Genomic DNA, 14,339 nt, shown 5'->3' with positions numbered 1-14,339 from the left:
AAATCTATTTATGTATTTTCCTAGTTTTCTTTATCATCTCCTTGTGTACCATTGAGTAGTTTTTGAGGACACAAGCCACTATTACAATGTTGTCAAGGCCCTTCTCGTTTTCTAGTTCAAATCCTTGTTCATGCTGTTTGCTAAGTACTTGTTCCCTGTGACAGCTTTCAGCCAAACAGAACACACTGAATGCTGCATTCCAAACCACTCTGTCCTGCTGGGCTCCGAGTAAAACAAGCTCTTCAAACTCCATCATGTGAACTTTTCACAAGGAACAATCTCCCTCAGACAATTCCATTCAGAGATACTATCCGTGAAACTGGGACTGGGGGAAGAGGTGACATCACAGGCTTCCCCCTCTGGCCAGGGTCATGACCACCAAAGTTGTATTTAAGAGGCTCCCACGTGGTTTGGCACATGATTTCCTTAACGATCTGACATTTTCCCCAACTTTCCCATAAGCTTCTAATTTAAGATATTCACGCTTAAACACAAAATTGGGTTCTGGTGTCAAGAAAGCCTGCGATTTCGAGAAGTAAAGAATGAACAAATTGCAGCTGGGGTCTCTATTAGGGATAGGAGGGTAGATGTATGACATACTATATAACACATGCCATATGTGAGGGTTTGGGGCAGTACTTTAGGAAACATAGAAACAAAAAAGCATTATATCCAGCCAAGAGGCTGGAAAAGTTGTGATTTTATTTTTTACAAAAAGGAAGGAAGAAAAAGATGAGAAAAAGTTAAATGAGTTAGATTTTATTATTTTTTTCAATGTCTGAAGCCAAGGTTTGGAAACAGGAATTTTGAAAAATACAAGAGGATTATTCCACTGAGATGGATAGCCAGCTTGTCTGCAGTTAAGCTACAATAGAAGGAGCGCAGCACACCCAGCTGCATTCCCAGGAATCTGGGGCTTTTTCAGAAAGACCTGCCTGGCAGCTCCTGAAGAAGGTTTTGGACTCTCCTAAAAGCTTTTTAATGTGAGAAGAGCAGCTCATGGATCCAAAATGGTTTATATTCCAGTTCTCACAAGAGTTGGGGCATGTGGACTCGGTGACCTTCCAATTCTCCCTTTAGTCCAATGAGTCTGTGAACTCATCTCTCTGTGTAACATCCTCCTGCTCAACTTATTTTTGAAAAACAACAGTGCCCAAAGAAGGGGACATTTGGCTGTAATGTGCCTCCTCAGCCTTTGGAATTTTTTGTTTGTTTGTTTTCATTCTTGACCTGCTGGAGAAGATGGAACTAAAAGAGAAGGAAGAGTGTGCTGTGCACACACATTCCCATTCTACAAGCAGCTCTGCCACTCCCACCTAGTGAATTTCCTGCCTCAGAATTGTTTCAACTTGGCAGTCCTTATTTCCAATGGGCTCACAGAGCTCAACCGGTCAAATAGTAGATTGCTAAAATGAGAGCATCATAGAAAGGTTATCACTACCATTGCCTACTGAATTACAACAGAGATCAGAAAGTACCAGAACTGTGAGGACTTTAGCACAACTAACTCCCTTATTTCATATATCAAACAAAAAAGGGTCCAGAACAGAAATCAACGTGCTTAAGGTGATCAGGAAAGTCAAGGCTTAAACCAAGATCCTGCATGCTTTACCAGATGCCTGAGACACTGCAGTTTTATCTGCAAATGGGAGTGCTGATAACTTATTTGCTATCCTTCTTTACAGAAACATGTTTAATGTCACATAGAATAAAACTGTTCCCCCAAGGTTTTGTTTTCAGCTTTCCTTACCCTAATATAATTTTATGACAAAGACAATTTTTTCACTAAAACATAAATGTACAGTGTAATATCGATTATGCTTTTTCAACCTACACATGCAATCATGGAGATTCTTACACACCTCCCTAGGGAAGTGAGCCCCTTGCGATAAGAATGAACAGTTTACAGACCAGTGGGGCAGACAAAGAAGCAAACCGACAATTACAGTGATAAGTCCAAAGTGTGGGGATTTAATCCTGACTCAGAAGGACAAGGAAGGTATTAAAAAAAAAAAAAAAAAACAGTAAAGCCTGAGGTGAGCTTTGAAGGCTGAATAGGAGTTAGGCAAGCAACGGGGGGCGTTCCAGACCAAGGAAGCAACAAGGCAAAAGGGCCCAGAGGCAAAGATTATAGAAAATTCAGGAAACTTCAAGTGTTCAAGTAGCCTAGTTTGGCTGGTGGCTAGAGCACAGTGGCAGTGGCAAGGGGTCACTTGTGTTCCCTGAATGCACAATTCCAACAGCTTCCCCTAAATAAACACAGCATAGTAAAAAGAGTATGCTTACCATGCCAGAGCGGCTTCATAATCAAGTTCCCCAGCCCCACCTGACCATCAACATATTCATTACAAGGTCATACACAATGTAACTAAGGGAGGTACAGTGAAGGGAGCAACGGACTGGAACTTACCAATAAGTCACTGTGGCCCTTTCTAGTGAGGTCAGCTGCCGCATTTGTAAAATGAATAGTTGACCCTGCCCTGAATAATCCTTAAGGTCCTTTTTGGCTTTGTGTTTGCAATCTAGTGACCGTGCGTATGCTACTAGAAGATCAAACATAAAGGTCTGTAGACCTCCACAAAGGCCCAAGGTCATCAGCAACCAATCCTCCCCTGATCCCTACTCCATCATTTTATAAAAGGCAAAGTGATCTAACTGCAGTGTTCCCAAACTATCAGTGCATATGCAATTTTCACTAGAAAGCAGAGGTCTAATGGATAAAATATGCAACTAGAGGTTAGGAAATCAGCCTTCTTCTCTCAGGCTCCTATAAAAAGAAACAAAAAATCAGGAAATTTCAGTTATTGACAAGTGTTTGCCTCAGTCTTATCTAACTAAGCTCCCAGTAAGAGAATGTATGAAATATGCAAAGTGATGACAAAGATATCTACAAATGAGAAGATTCACTTTAAGCCTGCATAGAAAGTTCGAAAACAATAATCAATTTAAAATTAGCTCCTTGAATCCATCACTTGAATCCATCACAATCAGAATCAGGATGGCTTTTCAGACTTCACTGTGCAACACAATTACTGAGACCTCTTCCTGAAAGCAGGTAGCTTTGGGGAACCTCCCATTAAGATTTTAATTCAGCAAGGGCAATTCTAAAGTCACCAGTTTCACAAACTCCTCAGGACATTCTCATGAGCGGTAGTCATGGGACAGACCACACTGCAAAAAGCTGAATCTGGTAGTTAGGAATGAGGGTAAAGATACACAGCAGAGAATTATCTACAAATTAGGGTATGGGCTTCAGATGCCTTCCCTGGGCAGTAAGTAAATAGAGAAAGGGGGAAGGAGAATAGATATACTTGGGTCTGGATGGAGTCCTACTCATCCACTCATTAAATAAATATTCATCGTGCGCCCATATGGATCAGGCACTGTACTAGATACTAGGGATTACAGAAGTAAACAAGACAAATGAGGTCCTTGCCCTCATATTGACATGACCTCTTATGACCTTCCCTACCTACCTGTTAAAACTGCTGCGGTTGATCAGTCCTATGGACCCCAATGATTCCACTGCATAAGAAGCAGGAAGGAAAAAAAAGGGAATGGCCACTTTGTTTCTTCAAAACTAGCCTTCCAAGAGATACTGCTGTTGGAAGTGAAGGTTTTCTTAGCCTTAAAGAAGCACCGTAGAACACAGTGGAGCTGTTTCCTACCTTGTAAGCTTTGTGGTGTGCGAGGGTGGAATGAGCAAAGGCTTGCCAGAGAAAACCCCGTCAAGGTAAACATCTCCCCCAGCGCGGGTTAACCAAATGGCCACATCCCCAGTAAAATGCATCCTACAGGGATACCCTGTCCTGTCTCTGTCTCTGCCCCCGTGTCTCACTTTTGGACAACCCGGCATTCTGTCAAACTAACCTTCCTAAACCAGTATTACCTCCTGCACTTAGAGAGAACCTAAAGTACTGGCGACAGGCATTTGAGACCCTAAACACCTTGGCTTGTACCTCCCCTACCCACTTCCTGTGATTCCCTGAACCCACTTCACTGTTTGCTCCTTCTCAAACTTTGTTAGACACCGTTCCCTGTTGGCATCCCCGGACACTCCCTTCCTACCCATTTTTCTGGGCCCGGTTCAAATGCTACTTCTTCCAGAAGCTGTGACCCTCTCAGCAAGGAGAGTCTCTGACCTCTGAATTCTGCACAGCCCTTGGGCACTTTTCCCGGTTAGAAGCGTGCTTTTGGCTACATAATTTATCTTCCAAGGCAGGATATGCTCTTTGAGGATAAGAATTGTTTTTATGCTTTTTTATATCCCTTCTCAGGACCTAGCACAGTACCTCAATAGCCAGTTTTTTTCTGGGGTTTTTTCTTTTTCTTTTCTTTTTTTTTTTTTTTTTTTTTGAGAAGGAGTTTTGCTCTTGTTACCCAGGCTGCAATGCAATGGTGCGGTCTTGGCTCACTGCAACCTCTACCTCCTGGGTTCAAGAGATTCTCCTGCCTCAGCTTCCTGAGTAGCTGGGATTATAGGTGCCCACCACCACGCCCCGCTAATTTTTGTATTTTTAGTAGAGATCGGGTTTCATTCACCATGTTGGCCAGGCTGGTCTCGAACTCCTGACCTCAGGTGATCTGCCCACCTCGGCCTCCCAAAGTGCTGGGATTACAGGCATGAGCCACCATGCCCGGCCAGCCAGTTTTTATTATATCATGGAATTGACTTTATTTTGTTTTGTTATTTTAATGCATTCATCAGTTACAAATCTACTCGAAAGGCCATGCTAATGAAGCAGAAACAACTCTTGTGTGAACATAAAGGCAAGGTTGTGCCAATCTATAATATTTTATGCACTGGTTTTGGGAGACCCTGGGAAGATTGGGCTTTTTAACTTCCCCCCTGACTTCAATAATCACACTCCCACCTCCATTCACCCTCTCCGACACCCCAGACTCCACACCTGCTCTACCTCCTTCATCGCCTCCACACCACCCCACCCCACCCTCATTTAAAACCACTCTAGCCTTTTAGGTGCCCTAGGACCTTGGCTTCCTTTTTTTTTCTACCTTTACACACTCCTTCTCATATTTTTTCAGGCCAGAGGAGGTAGATGTTTCATTACTCCTGATTGCAAAGTGCATCCTTCAGGCAACTTCAGAAACTCCAAGGTTGCCCTAGTATCCAGATTGGTGACCCTGAGTGCTCATGAGCTCAACACACTTACACAAGATCTGTGCTATTTAGGCAAGTTTCAAATGTGAAACAGTAATTTACAGTTCAAACACAGAGATTCTACTTGCTGATTTTAAAACTGATCTACTTTTCTGCTTTTTCTAAAATAAAATGATTTTAACGTTTTATTGGTTTTTATTTATAGAGAAGGGAGAACCTTTATTGAGTACTTTATGTGCCAAGATTGTGCTGGACACTTGAAATATAAATTTCACCTGATCCTCACAACCACCTTAGGAGACACACAGTTCCATTTGACAGATGAAAAACTGAGGTCAATAGACATTAAATAACTTGCTCAAAATCATGCAGTTAATTTATGGAGCTAGGATTCTGCAATTGGTCCTTTTAAAACAAAGCTCACACTCTTTTGGTTATACCATGCTGTACCCTTAATTAAAACCCAGAAGTTCAAAAGGCTGGGCACGGTGGCTCACGCCTGTAATCCCAGCGCTTTGGGAGGCCAAGGTGGGTGGATCACAAGGTCAGGAGTTCGAGACCAGCCTGGCCAACATCGTGATACCCCCGTCTCTACTAAAAATACAAAAAATTAGCCGGGCGTGGTGGCAGGCACCCATAATCCCAGCTACTCAGGAGGCTGAGGCAGGAGAATCCCTTGAACCTAGGAGGCGGAGGTTGCAGTGAGCCAAGATCACGCCATTGCACTCCAGCCTGGGCAACAGTGCAAGACTCCGTCTCAAAAAAAAAAAAAAAAAAAAAAACCACAAGTTCATTCTGACTACTTGGTCTTCCACTTCAAAACAGAGATCATAAAAAAGACGTAACCTCAGAAAAAGGAACTTTTTACATTCCTAAGGAAAAAGAGCACCACTGGGCCACCATCTTATTTTATCAGGGTCTCAAGTTGATGGTTTAGTTTTCCCCAAAAGAGCACTGAATTGACTCAATATCAAGTAATATCTGCGTAACCACCACAGCACCTCTTTGCAGCATCACATAATCACCAAAATCAACAATTTTTCAAAATTAAAAAATCACAGCCTAATATGTATTACTTGCAGTTTCTTTCTAGAAATTAGGTGCATGGTATAGTGAGGTAAAAATGGAAGACTCCAGATTTCATTTACATTTTGATACAATGCAATTGAATTGGCAAAGACCATTAAAGTCAACAGTTACCAACGAAAAAAGTATTCTATAACTAAGTAAACACCTGCTATGACTTCCCTTTAAGAATAAATAAGGTCACATTTATTCATTCAATGAACATTTATTGAGCACCTGGAATTGTGCTAGGTGCTGAGGAATATAACTGTGAACAAGATAAATCAGACTCCTGCCTTGACCAGATAAGTTTGCTTTAAATGATCCTGCTAACTACTACATATTTGTTCTCTGATAGGATTATATTTTTTGGAAAGTCAGAGTCATATGAAGCCTCTTCTGGAATACTTTTAAAGTTTCTTCATGGCAAAATTGTTAGAAATCTTTGTTTAACTTAGAGAAGGGAAGAAAAACGGTCTCCAGTAACCTTTAGACAAGCGTGTCGAAGGTTGAGTTCACTCTCAAGCAATATGGCAGCAGGCAACCAATGAGGCAGTTTAGACCATTCGGTTGCGCTTTTGGATTGGTGAGTCTGTGGTGCCATCACCGCATTGGGCCGAGGTGCGCTTGCGGATCCCCCCACTGTCCAGATGGAGGGCCAGTTCCTCTGAGCCGAAGGGATTCAAGTCGTCCTCCAAGAAGCTACTTTTTCGGCGCCCACTGCTGGCGACACCGCTGTCTTGAGGCGAGTCGCCTGATCGCATGCTGATGCCGGCCATAGCGCCACTGAGGCCATGCAGGGCGGTCGCCTCCTGGAAGGGCTGCAGGTCGACGTCCACCGATGAGCTGGACTCAGTTGCCACAGCCTGGCTGGGGGCCCCAGTGGGTGGCTTCGGGGGTGTCCTAGGAGTGCGAGGTGGAGGAGGAGCGGGGGGCACTTTGCCACACAGGAAGCTAATCAAGTCTTCACGACGAATGGTGCTCCGGCCCTTTTTCACCCACTCCAGCACATCTTTGATGCGACGCTGGTGGCCAACCTGGACCCCCAAGTGAAAACTTCGTTGGTGGGCATCCCCGCTCTCTTTGTAGAGGCTGGTCACGGCCATGGCCGCATTCTGGAAGGGGTCCCACATGGAAAGTCCTTGCTGTTGGCACCCAGAATCCTTGTAAAGCTGAGCAACGGCGGTGGCCGAGATCTGGAAGAGGTGCCACAGCTTCTGCTTCTCGCTCTTGAGCCCCGCCAACTCTGCAGCCGCCTCCTCCTGCAGCTCGGGGGGCAGCTGCTCCTCCTGCTCGGCCTCAGCCAGGCACTGGCGCTCCCACTTGGAAAACCAATGCTCCGCGACCTCGGCCTCGCCCTCCTGCTGCTGCTCCTCCATCCTCCTCTTCAGGCCGCGCACCTCCACCACCGCCTCCTGCTCCGCCGCCGCCGCTGCCGCCTACTCTTGGTCCTCCACCTCCTCACCTCCTGCTCCGAGCTCCCCGCCTCCTTCAGCGGCCGCCGCCTCCTTCGCGTGCGCCGCCCTGCGGGCGGGCGGGCGGGCCGGCGCGCGGGCGGCGGGGCCCTGAGGCCAACTGCTACAGCGCGAGTCGCCCGCGGCCCTGGTGCACGCCCCGCCCCGCCCGCCGGCTCAGCCACCGGCAACGGCGCGGACGCTGCCTTCGCGGCCGCGGAGATAACCCCACAGCCGCCGGCGCCGCCGCGATGTCCCCTTCCGGCCCCGCGGTCCGCTCCTACGGCCCCCCCATGGCGCTGCGGCCTCCCAGCCGCTGCCGCCTCGGTCGCCGCCGCTGCTGCGGCCCCGCAGCTCGGTCCCAGCCCCCGCTTGCGCTGCGGCTGCAGCACCGGTAACTCGGAGGGGGGCTGGCAGGAGCGCTGCCTCAACGCGGCGCCTGCCTACCTCTTAGCCCCCTTTTCACACATTTTTGGGACTTGTCGGCTTCATCCAATGAGCTGATCAAATTTTACATCCTATGTTGCCAGAGAGGATTATGGGGCAACTTCATGGTGTCGATCACATCCAGGGCGCCGATCCGGGGAGGCCGGGGGAATAAAAGTGGAAAGAGCACGGCCCTCGTGGGTAGGCAGGCAGTCTGGACCCCAGCAATGTCCTCCCCACACTAGGTGCCCGAGAAAAGTGTTTTCCGTGGACGAAAGCAGTATTTTGTAGAAGAAAAAAAAAAAATCACAGGGAAAGTGCCTGCTGCTTCTTCTTGGGCCTCAGTTTCCCCAAGTATCCAATGAAGTTGTTAAACAAGGTCTCCGGAAAGTGCTCCAGTCCTGATTGAGAACTTTCCTGCTGTCCCTGCAAAGCACTGCTTCGGGGTTAGTTTCATACTTAACAAATTCTAAGAGTAACGGTCAGAAATGGTATTGATCCCCCCTTCATTCTTGCAAAGGTTTTTGTCATTAAGAAAAATGGGGTGGAGAGTGGATTCTGTGTGGACTACTCTCAACTATTGAAAATTCCAAGATGAAGAAGTAAGGGGAAAGAAAAAAGGAAAAAAAAAAAAATATGAATGCCCAAACACGAGATTTTCTGTTCTAATATAAAGTTCAGTCCCTTTTAGGAAAGAAAGAAAAAAAAAAAATACCTAATTTCCAACACCCTAAAAATTCCAGCTAGTTAAAACATCATAATAATACCAAAATTAAGCTAAAACGGTATGGAACACTAACGTCATTTCCTTGGGTTCAGTAACAAATTCCTTGTAATAATGCAATCTTTTTTCAGTGCAGACAATTCCAGAGCAAACTGTGTTAAAAGAAAAAAAAAAATCACTGAACTAAAAATAACATCAAAAGTTGGAGGAACTAACGTAATCAATTTTAAGATTTAGAGAAAAAAGTTAGAATTTTTCAGTTTTTGTGTGGAAAAATTGCTAAGTATCCAGAAAGCCTTACAGACATAAATAAAGCTAACTCTTCTAGCAAAATCTGTCTAATAATTCCCAAAAATGAAAATTAGGACATAAAATAAAATTACTAAGTTTTATCATCTCCCTTAAAAGAAATACATGTTTCTAAGTTAAATTTAGAAGAGAAGGAGAAGAGGGAATTGTGCTCTTTCTCTGCAAACCGGGCTTTTTCACGATTCATTAAACCCTTTTTCCATATGTGTAATTGGACTCTTCTCATTTACATAAACGAAGGATGAGGCAAAAGACCTAAGACCAGCCTAAGAGGAGAGATACGTTTCTCATTCTTTTATGTTCAGAAAATACATTGTGGAAGAAACCAAGAAGGCAGACCCTACTTCATCCTCCACCCCTCACCAGACCTGAAATGTTAATACTTCATGGCCAAGGAGTAGGCAGGTTTGCAGCGCTTTGAGGGTTGCCCTACATATGGTGTATCACAGTTAGTATCACAGGCACATGCTTTTGTTTTATTTTCTCTAAGTAAAAAGTTTAGACCAAAATGACTGACGATAGGACAGCATATCCTACTTTCTCTTCTCATTTTTGACTAGGTTAAAAACCAAGAAGAAAGACTGTTCTGTCTTTTAAAGAGCACAAACCTCTGCTTGGGCTTGAGTTGTCTGGCTGGTATCCTCCATTCAGTTGGTTTCAGCACCTGATTAATTAGTTAATTAGTACTTAGAGCTGACTAGCCCTGGTCGGCAATTTTCATGCCCTGCATGGTGAAATGTTGAATCCCACATTGAAATTTCTGTGTCGCACACCCTAATTATTATCACCCCACTACTTTTTAAACCATTGCACCAAATTATTATTATAGACAGGGCCAGACAACTGTGTGAGAATATGTTCTTTCTGAGAAATAATGGTAGACAATATTTTTCACTGTTGTCCTTAACACATTTAAATAAAACAATTGAGTGGAGAAATTCTAATTCAATTAGCCTCCAACTCCTTCTATTGAGAAAATGATTTTATATAAGAGAGATGTGAGAAAAAAATCACACCAGAAATTTTAGTAATGTTTTATTAGTTCCCAGGATGCCAAAGATGTGTTTATAAGATACCCTATCTGACATCAGCTTTCTTCCTATATAATTCTAAAGTGTCCGGATTATTTTTAAAATAATAGGAAACAGATACTAAACAAAAAGACCATTTTTTTACTTGCTCTAAGGAAATGATGCTATCTGTGTATGTGTGTGAGGGAGAACTTTTGATGTTTAAAAAAAAAAAACTGACATGGTTTAGGAGTAAGTTTTCTGTGGGGAAAAAAATATTCCTTTGCCACTGCCTCATTCTTCCATAAGTTTGATGTCATGGGTAAGGTTAAATATCAAGTAGGGAAAAATATTGTTAGAAAATAAGTTAGGACACAAATCTATAGCAGTCTAATTTTTACCATTTCTCAGTATACCATTACCAAAATGGGCTCCAGTATCCATGATTTCCAGTATTATTGCTAGCTATTTTCACCTGGAAACAATCCTTATATATCAGTAGTGGGTTGCTTGTAATTGTAAGAGCTAAATGGTACACAAAACTGGATACACAACCACATAGACCAGTAAATGGGTCAGACTGAAAGCAAAAGTAAACACCAACCTTAGGAAATGAAAGAAGTTAAAAGATAAGTGTTAAGGACCTTATTCTTTTTGGAGAATAAAACAAGATTTAGTAGCTTTCCACTTAATTTAAATGAAAAGAATCACTACCTTACATATTGCAGTGATAATGTAATGGGGAAAGAAAACAAAAACGTCTTTGTACAAATGACACCTCCTATAGTTGTTGTGAAGAAACTTTTCCCCTTGGTATCTGCTAACAAATTCTAATTAATGCTGCACATTCCTTTACTGAAATCATTTAATGCGTAACAAGGGGGGTAAAAAGAAATGCTGAATGCTCGTGATTGCCCTGTTAGAATTATGGGAGTGAAAGCCTGGGGCCCCAAACTTACTGTCTATTAAAGCCAAGCTTTGAAAAAGAAATGCAACCTACAAAAGCTGTCAATCTCCCTTGCCCCTAAAGCCTGGGTTCACATGGATTCAAGTGACAGCCCTCCTCCCCCATGCACAATACATCAATCTGTCTCTCCCACAAGCACCCACAGCCCATTGTGCTGGCCGCAGGTGCCTATTATGGCACCCATGGCTGCCTCCCACAGCTCCGCCCCTGAGAAACAGGAACTGCACACAATGGAGCCCTGTGGGAAGACAGAGGTGGGTGTTGGGAGGGATAACAGACAGATGGTAAAGGGTACGGGGTAGTAAGGTAGTTTCAAAACAAATGTCAAACATTCAAAATTATTGCTTTCACGTGCCCCCCCTTTCTGAATTGCCTTTGCTTCAATCACCATCTGCCATAATTATGAAAACACATACCTGTTAGGATGAATATATGCTCTTCTTTTTGGGTCTTGGTCGAGGGGATGACCTTCAATACTCTACTCCTATTTAGCCTCTAGGTTTCTCAAGGTCGCAGACTGAGGAGTTTTAGTTAAGTGACACCAGTAGAGCATATAGGGGAAGGAAGAAATAGTTCTAATTTTTTTTTTTTTTTTTTTTTTTACAAGCCTTGTGATTTCCTTTTAAGTTTAGTTTGGGGATTCATAAGAGGATAAAGGTGATGGAAACTAGTTGCTTTGGGTAATATGTCAGTGAAATCAAAGTGTTTTGAGATGTCTTAAAATATCATACTAAGCAGGTGGAAATTCTTAGGCCATTTCTTTTCTGATAGGGAGACACAAAAAGGGAGATGAGGTAGATTTAATAATAAAGTATTGAAGGTCTCTGGCTCAGCCTCTTTTCCTATTCTTAAACATGCCAAAATAAATAAGTAAAATTGTAAAAAAAAAAAACTAAATACTATTGACATTGAATACCATTATCAGAAGTAGTACCTTTTTAACATTTCATCTTCTTAAATGTCACTTGCCGATGGTATTTTCATCTTTGGAGTTCTGGACTAATTAAGAAGCAATGAGTGGAAGAATTAAAATATATGCCAAAAACACATATATTAGTTCAACTAATTTGATTTAGTTGATTTTGTCCTTATATAGTCATCTCTCTATACCACCTATTCCTGTTTCCAAGATAATCTGTCATAAATCAAAACCAAATTAATAATAATTTCATCACTACTCTTACTACCTGACTCAAACAGAAAGCAACCAAGAAAAATCTGGCACAATTATAAGTCATGGTCAAGACAATTAGTGACTTGTTGGGATGAGGGTACCCCCCAGAATAATGCCAGAAACTAAAACCAGCCAGCTTTCTTGAAGCAAACAACAGGGTCTTGGTTTGTTGTCAAAAACCACAAACTAGGCTTTAACTAGGAACTGTCAGAGATCCAAGTGAGCTCTTGGCCAGGGAGAGCTTAATTAGCAGAGTTGGTTTAGTTTTTAAATTACACAAGAAAAACAACCAATACGGTATGAAAGCATACAGTGATCTAATGTAACACAAAATTCACTATTCCATTATATGTGTGTGTAGTAGTTTTGCACATTTTATTAACAATTTAGATTTAGATTTCAAACATTATTTTTGTGCCCATTCCTAGGGCATGGGTTTGTTTTGTTTTGTTTTGTTTTGTTTTCTTCTTGTGTATCTTTTCAGAGATTCTTATGTCTTCATCACCAAATGCAAATATGCATGCCTCCTCTTTTTAATATAAATGGTAGCATATGCTATTTCTTTTTAACCTGAGGGATCTTGGGGATCAGTCCATATCAGAACAGTAAGAGCATATGTTATTTGTAAATATTAAGACTCTAGTTCAACAATGGGAAGTTTATTTATAAATTGTTTCTATGACATCCAAAATATTCAGAGTTCAAAAGAAATCCCCAAGGCTTTCCACTTAATCCATGGCCCGTTTTTCAAATCTCTGGTATCTTACAAAAATGACATTGCTTAATTAACTAATTAAAAAATGCCAGGTTTTAGCTATAAAATTTGTTGACAATACATACTCTCCTTTTACTCTTCTTTTACCTGTGCTCCAATAATAAGCTCTTTGACTTCTAGATGTTTTCCATGGAGCTACTGAGTTTTAATTTTATTTTATCTTATAATTTTAATTTTTAGAGATGGGGTCTAACTATGTTGCCCAGGCTGGAGTACAGCAGCTATTCACACACAATCCCACTACTGATAAACACAGGAGTTTTGACCTTCTCCATTCCTAGGCTAGATCACCCCTCCTTGGGCAACCTGGTAGTCCCTTGCTCTCAGGAGGTCATCATATTGATGCTGAACCCAGTGCAGACACCCTATCGTCACAGGACACTACAACCCAGAACTCCTCCGCTCAAGCCATCCTTCTGCCTCAGCCTCCTGAGTAGCTGAGATTACAGGTAAGTGTCACCACACCCACCTACTTTAAACTTAACATAGTTCATTGGTTAAAATTGAAGATTATATTGTCAGACAAAACTGAGTTCTAATTCTGGCTCTGGAGCTTGAAAGTGGTGTGATTTAACTTCTCTGATACTCAGTTTTCTCTGAAATCAGGATAATAATAGTACCTACTTCATAGGTTTGTAGTAAAGAGTAAATGAGACCATGAACTCACACCTAAAATAATGCCTGTTACATAGTAAATCCTCAATAAACAGTATATATTATTACTATTATTATTATTATTAATAACAGCTATAGGACTCTAAGGATTAGCTAAATGGGGCCCCAAATGTGACTAATCAGCAAAGTCACTTGAGGGAGCTTTTCAGAAACACCCATACCCCAGCTAATTGAATAGTTCGGTGGTGAGGCCTGGGAATCTGTGTTTTAAAGCATCACAGAGATACACATAACAGAAAGTTCAAGATGACAACTACTAAGCTGACCAGGAAAGCAATAGGTCATAATTAGAACAGGAAGTCAGGGAGGTCAGTAAAAAATACTCTTAAGATGGACACAAATTCCATACTCAACCCATGTAAGAAACCAGAAGTTATTTATACGTGGTTTTGATTGTCAATAAAACAAATACAATTAGGAACTCTAAAGAAAACAAAAAGCTGTCCTATGATCTTGGTTCTAATAAGAGGCATTCTAAAACGTGGCATCATCCTGAGCCATTGAAGGGAGTGTAAGAAAAGATAATCCATTTGATCTTGACACTTGAAACATTCTCCTTCAAGCAGCCCTTCTTTGGTGCCATATGATTACATTTTTTTCTCTCTGGGTCCAATCACACACCTCAGTCTTGCGTGAAT

At 42.2% G+C, this 14,339-nt stretch overlaps 1 protein-coding gene across 1 annotated transcript; it reads right to left on the bottom strand.

Annotated features, from left to right (window-relative positions):
• Nucleotides 1-6,399: 6,399 nt before the first annotated feature.
• On the bottom strand, nucleotides 6,400-7,636 carry LOC112616557 (UPF0472 protein C16orf72). The gene has a single exon (XM_025373535.1). It carries the CDS (start codon nucleotides 7,564-7,566, stop codon nucleotides 6,745-6,747), a length of 822 nt encoding a protein of 273 aa, XP_025229320.1. The 5' UTR covers nucleotides 7,567-7,636; the 3' UTR covers nucleotides 6,400-6,744.
• Nucleotides 7,637-14,339: the final 6,703 nt, after the last annotated feature.

This window comes from Theropithecus gelada, chromosome X (genome assembly GCF_003255815.1).
Source record: "Theropithecus gelada isolate Dixy chromosome X, Tgel_1.0, whole genome shotgun sequence".
NCBI classification, from domain to species: domain Eukaryota; kingdom Metazoa; phylum Chordata; class Mammalia; order Primates; family Cercopithecidae; genus Theropithecus; species Theropithecus gelada.
Note: the sequence above shows the minus strand (reverse complement) of the source record. Positions and strands in the feature narration are given on the sequence as shown.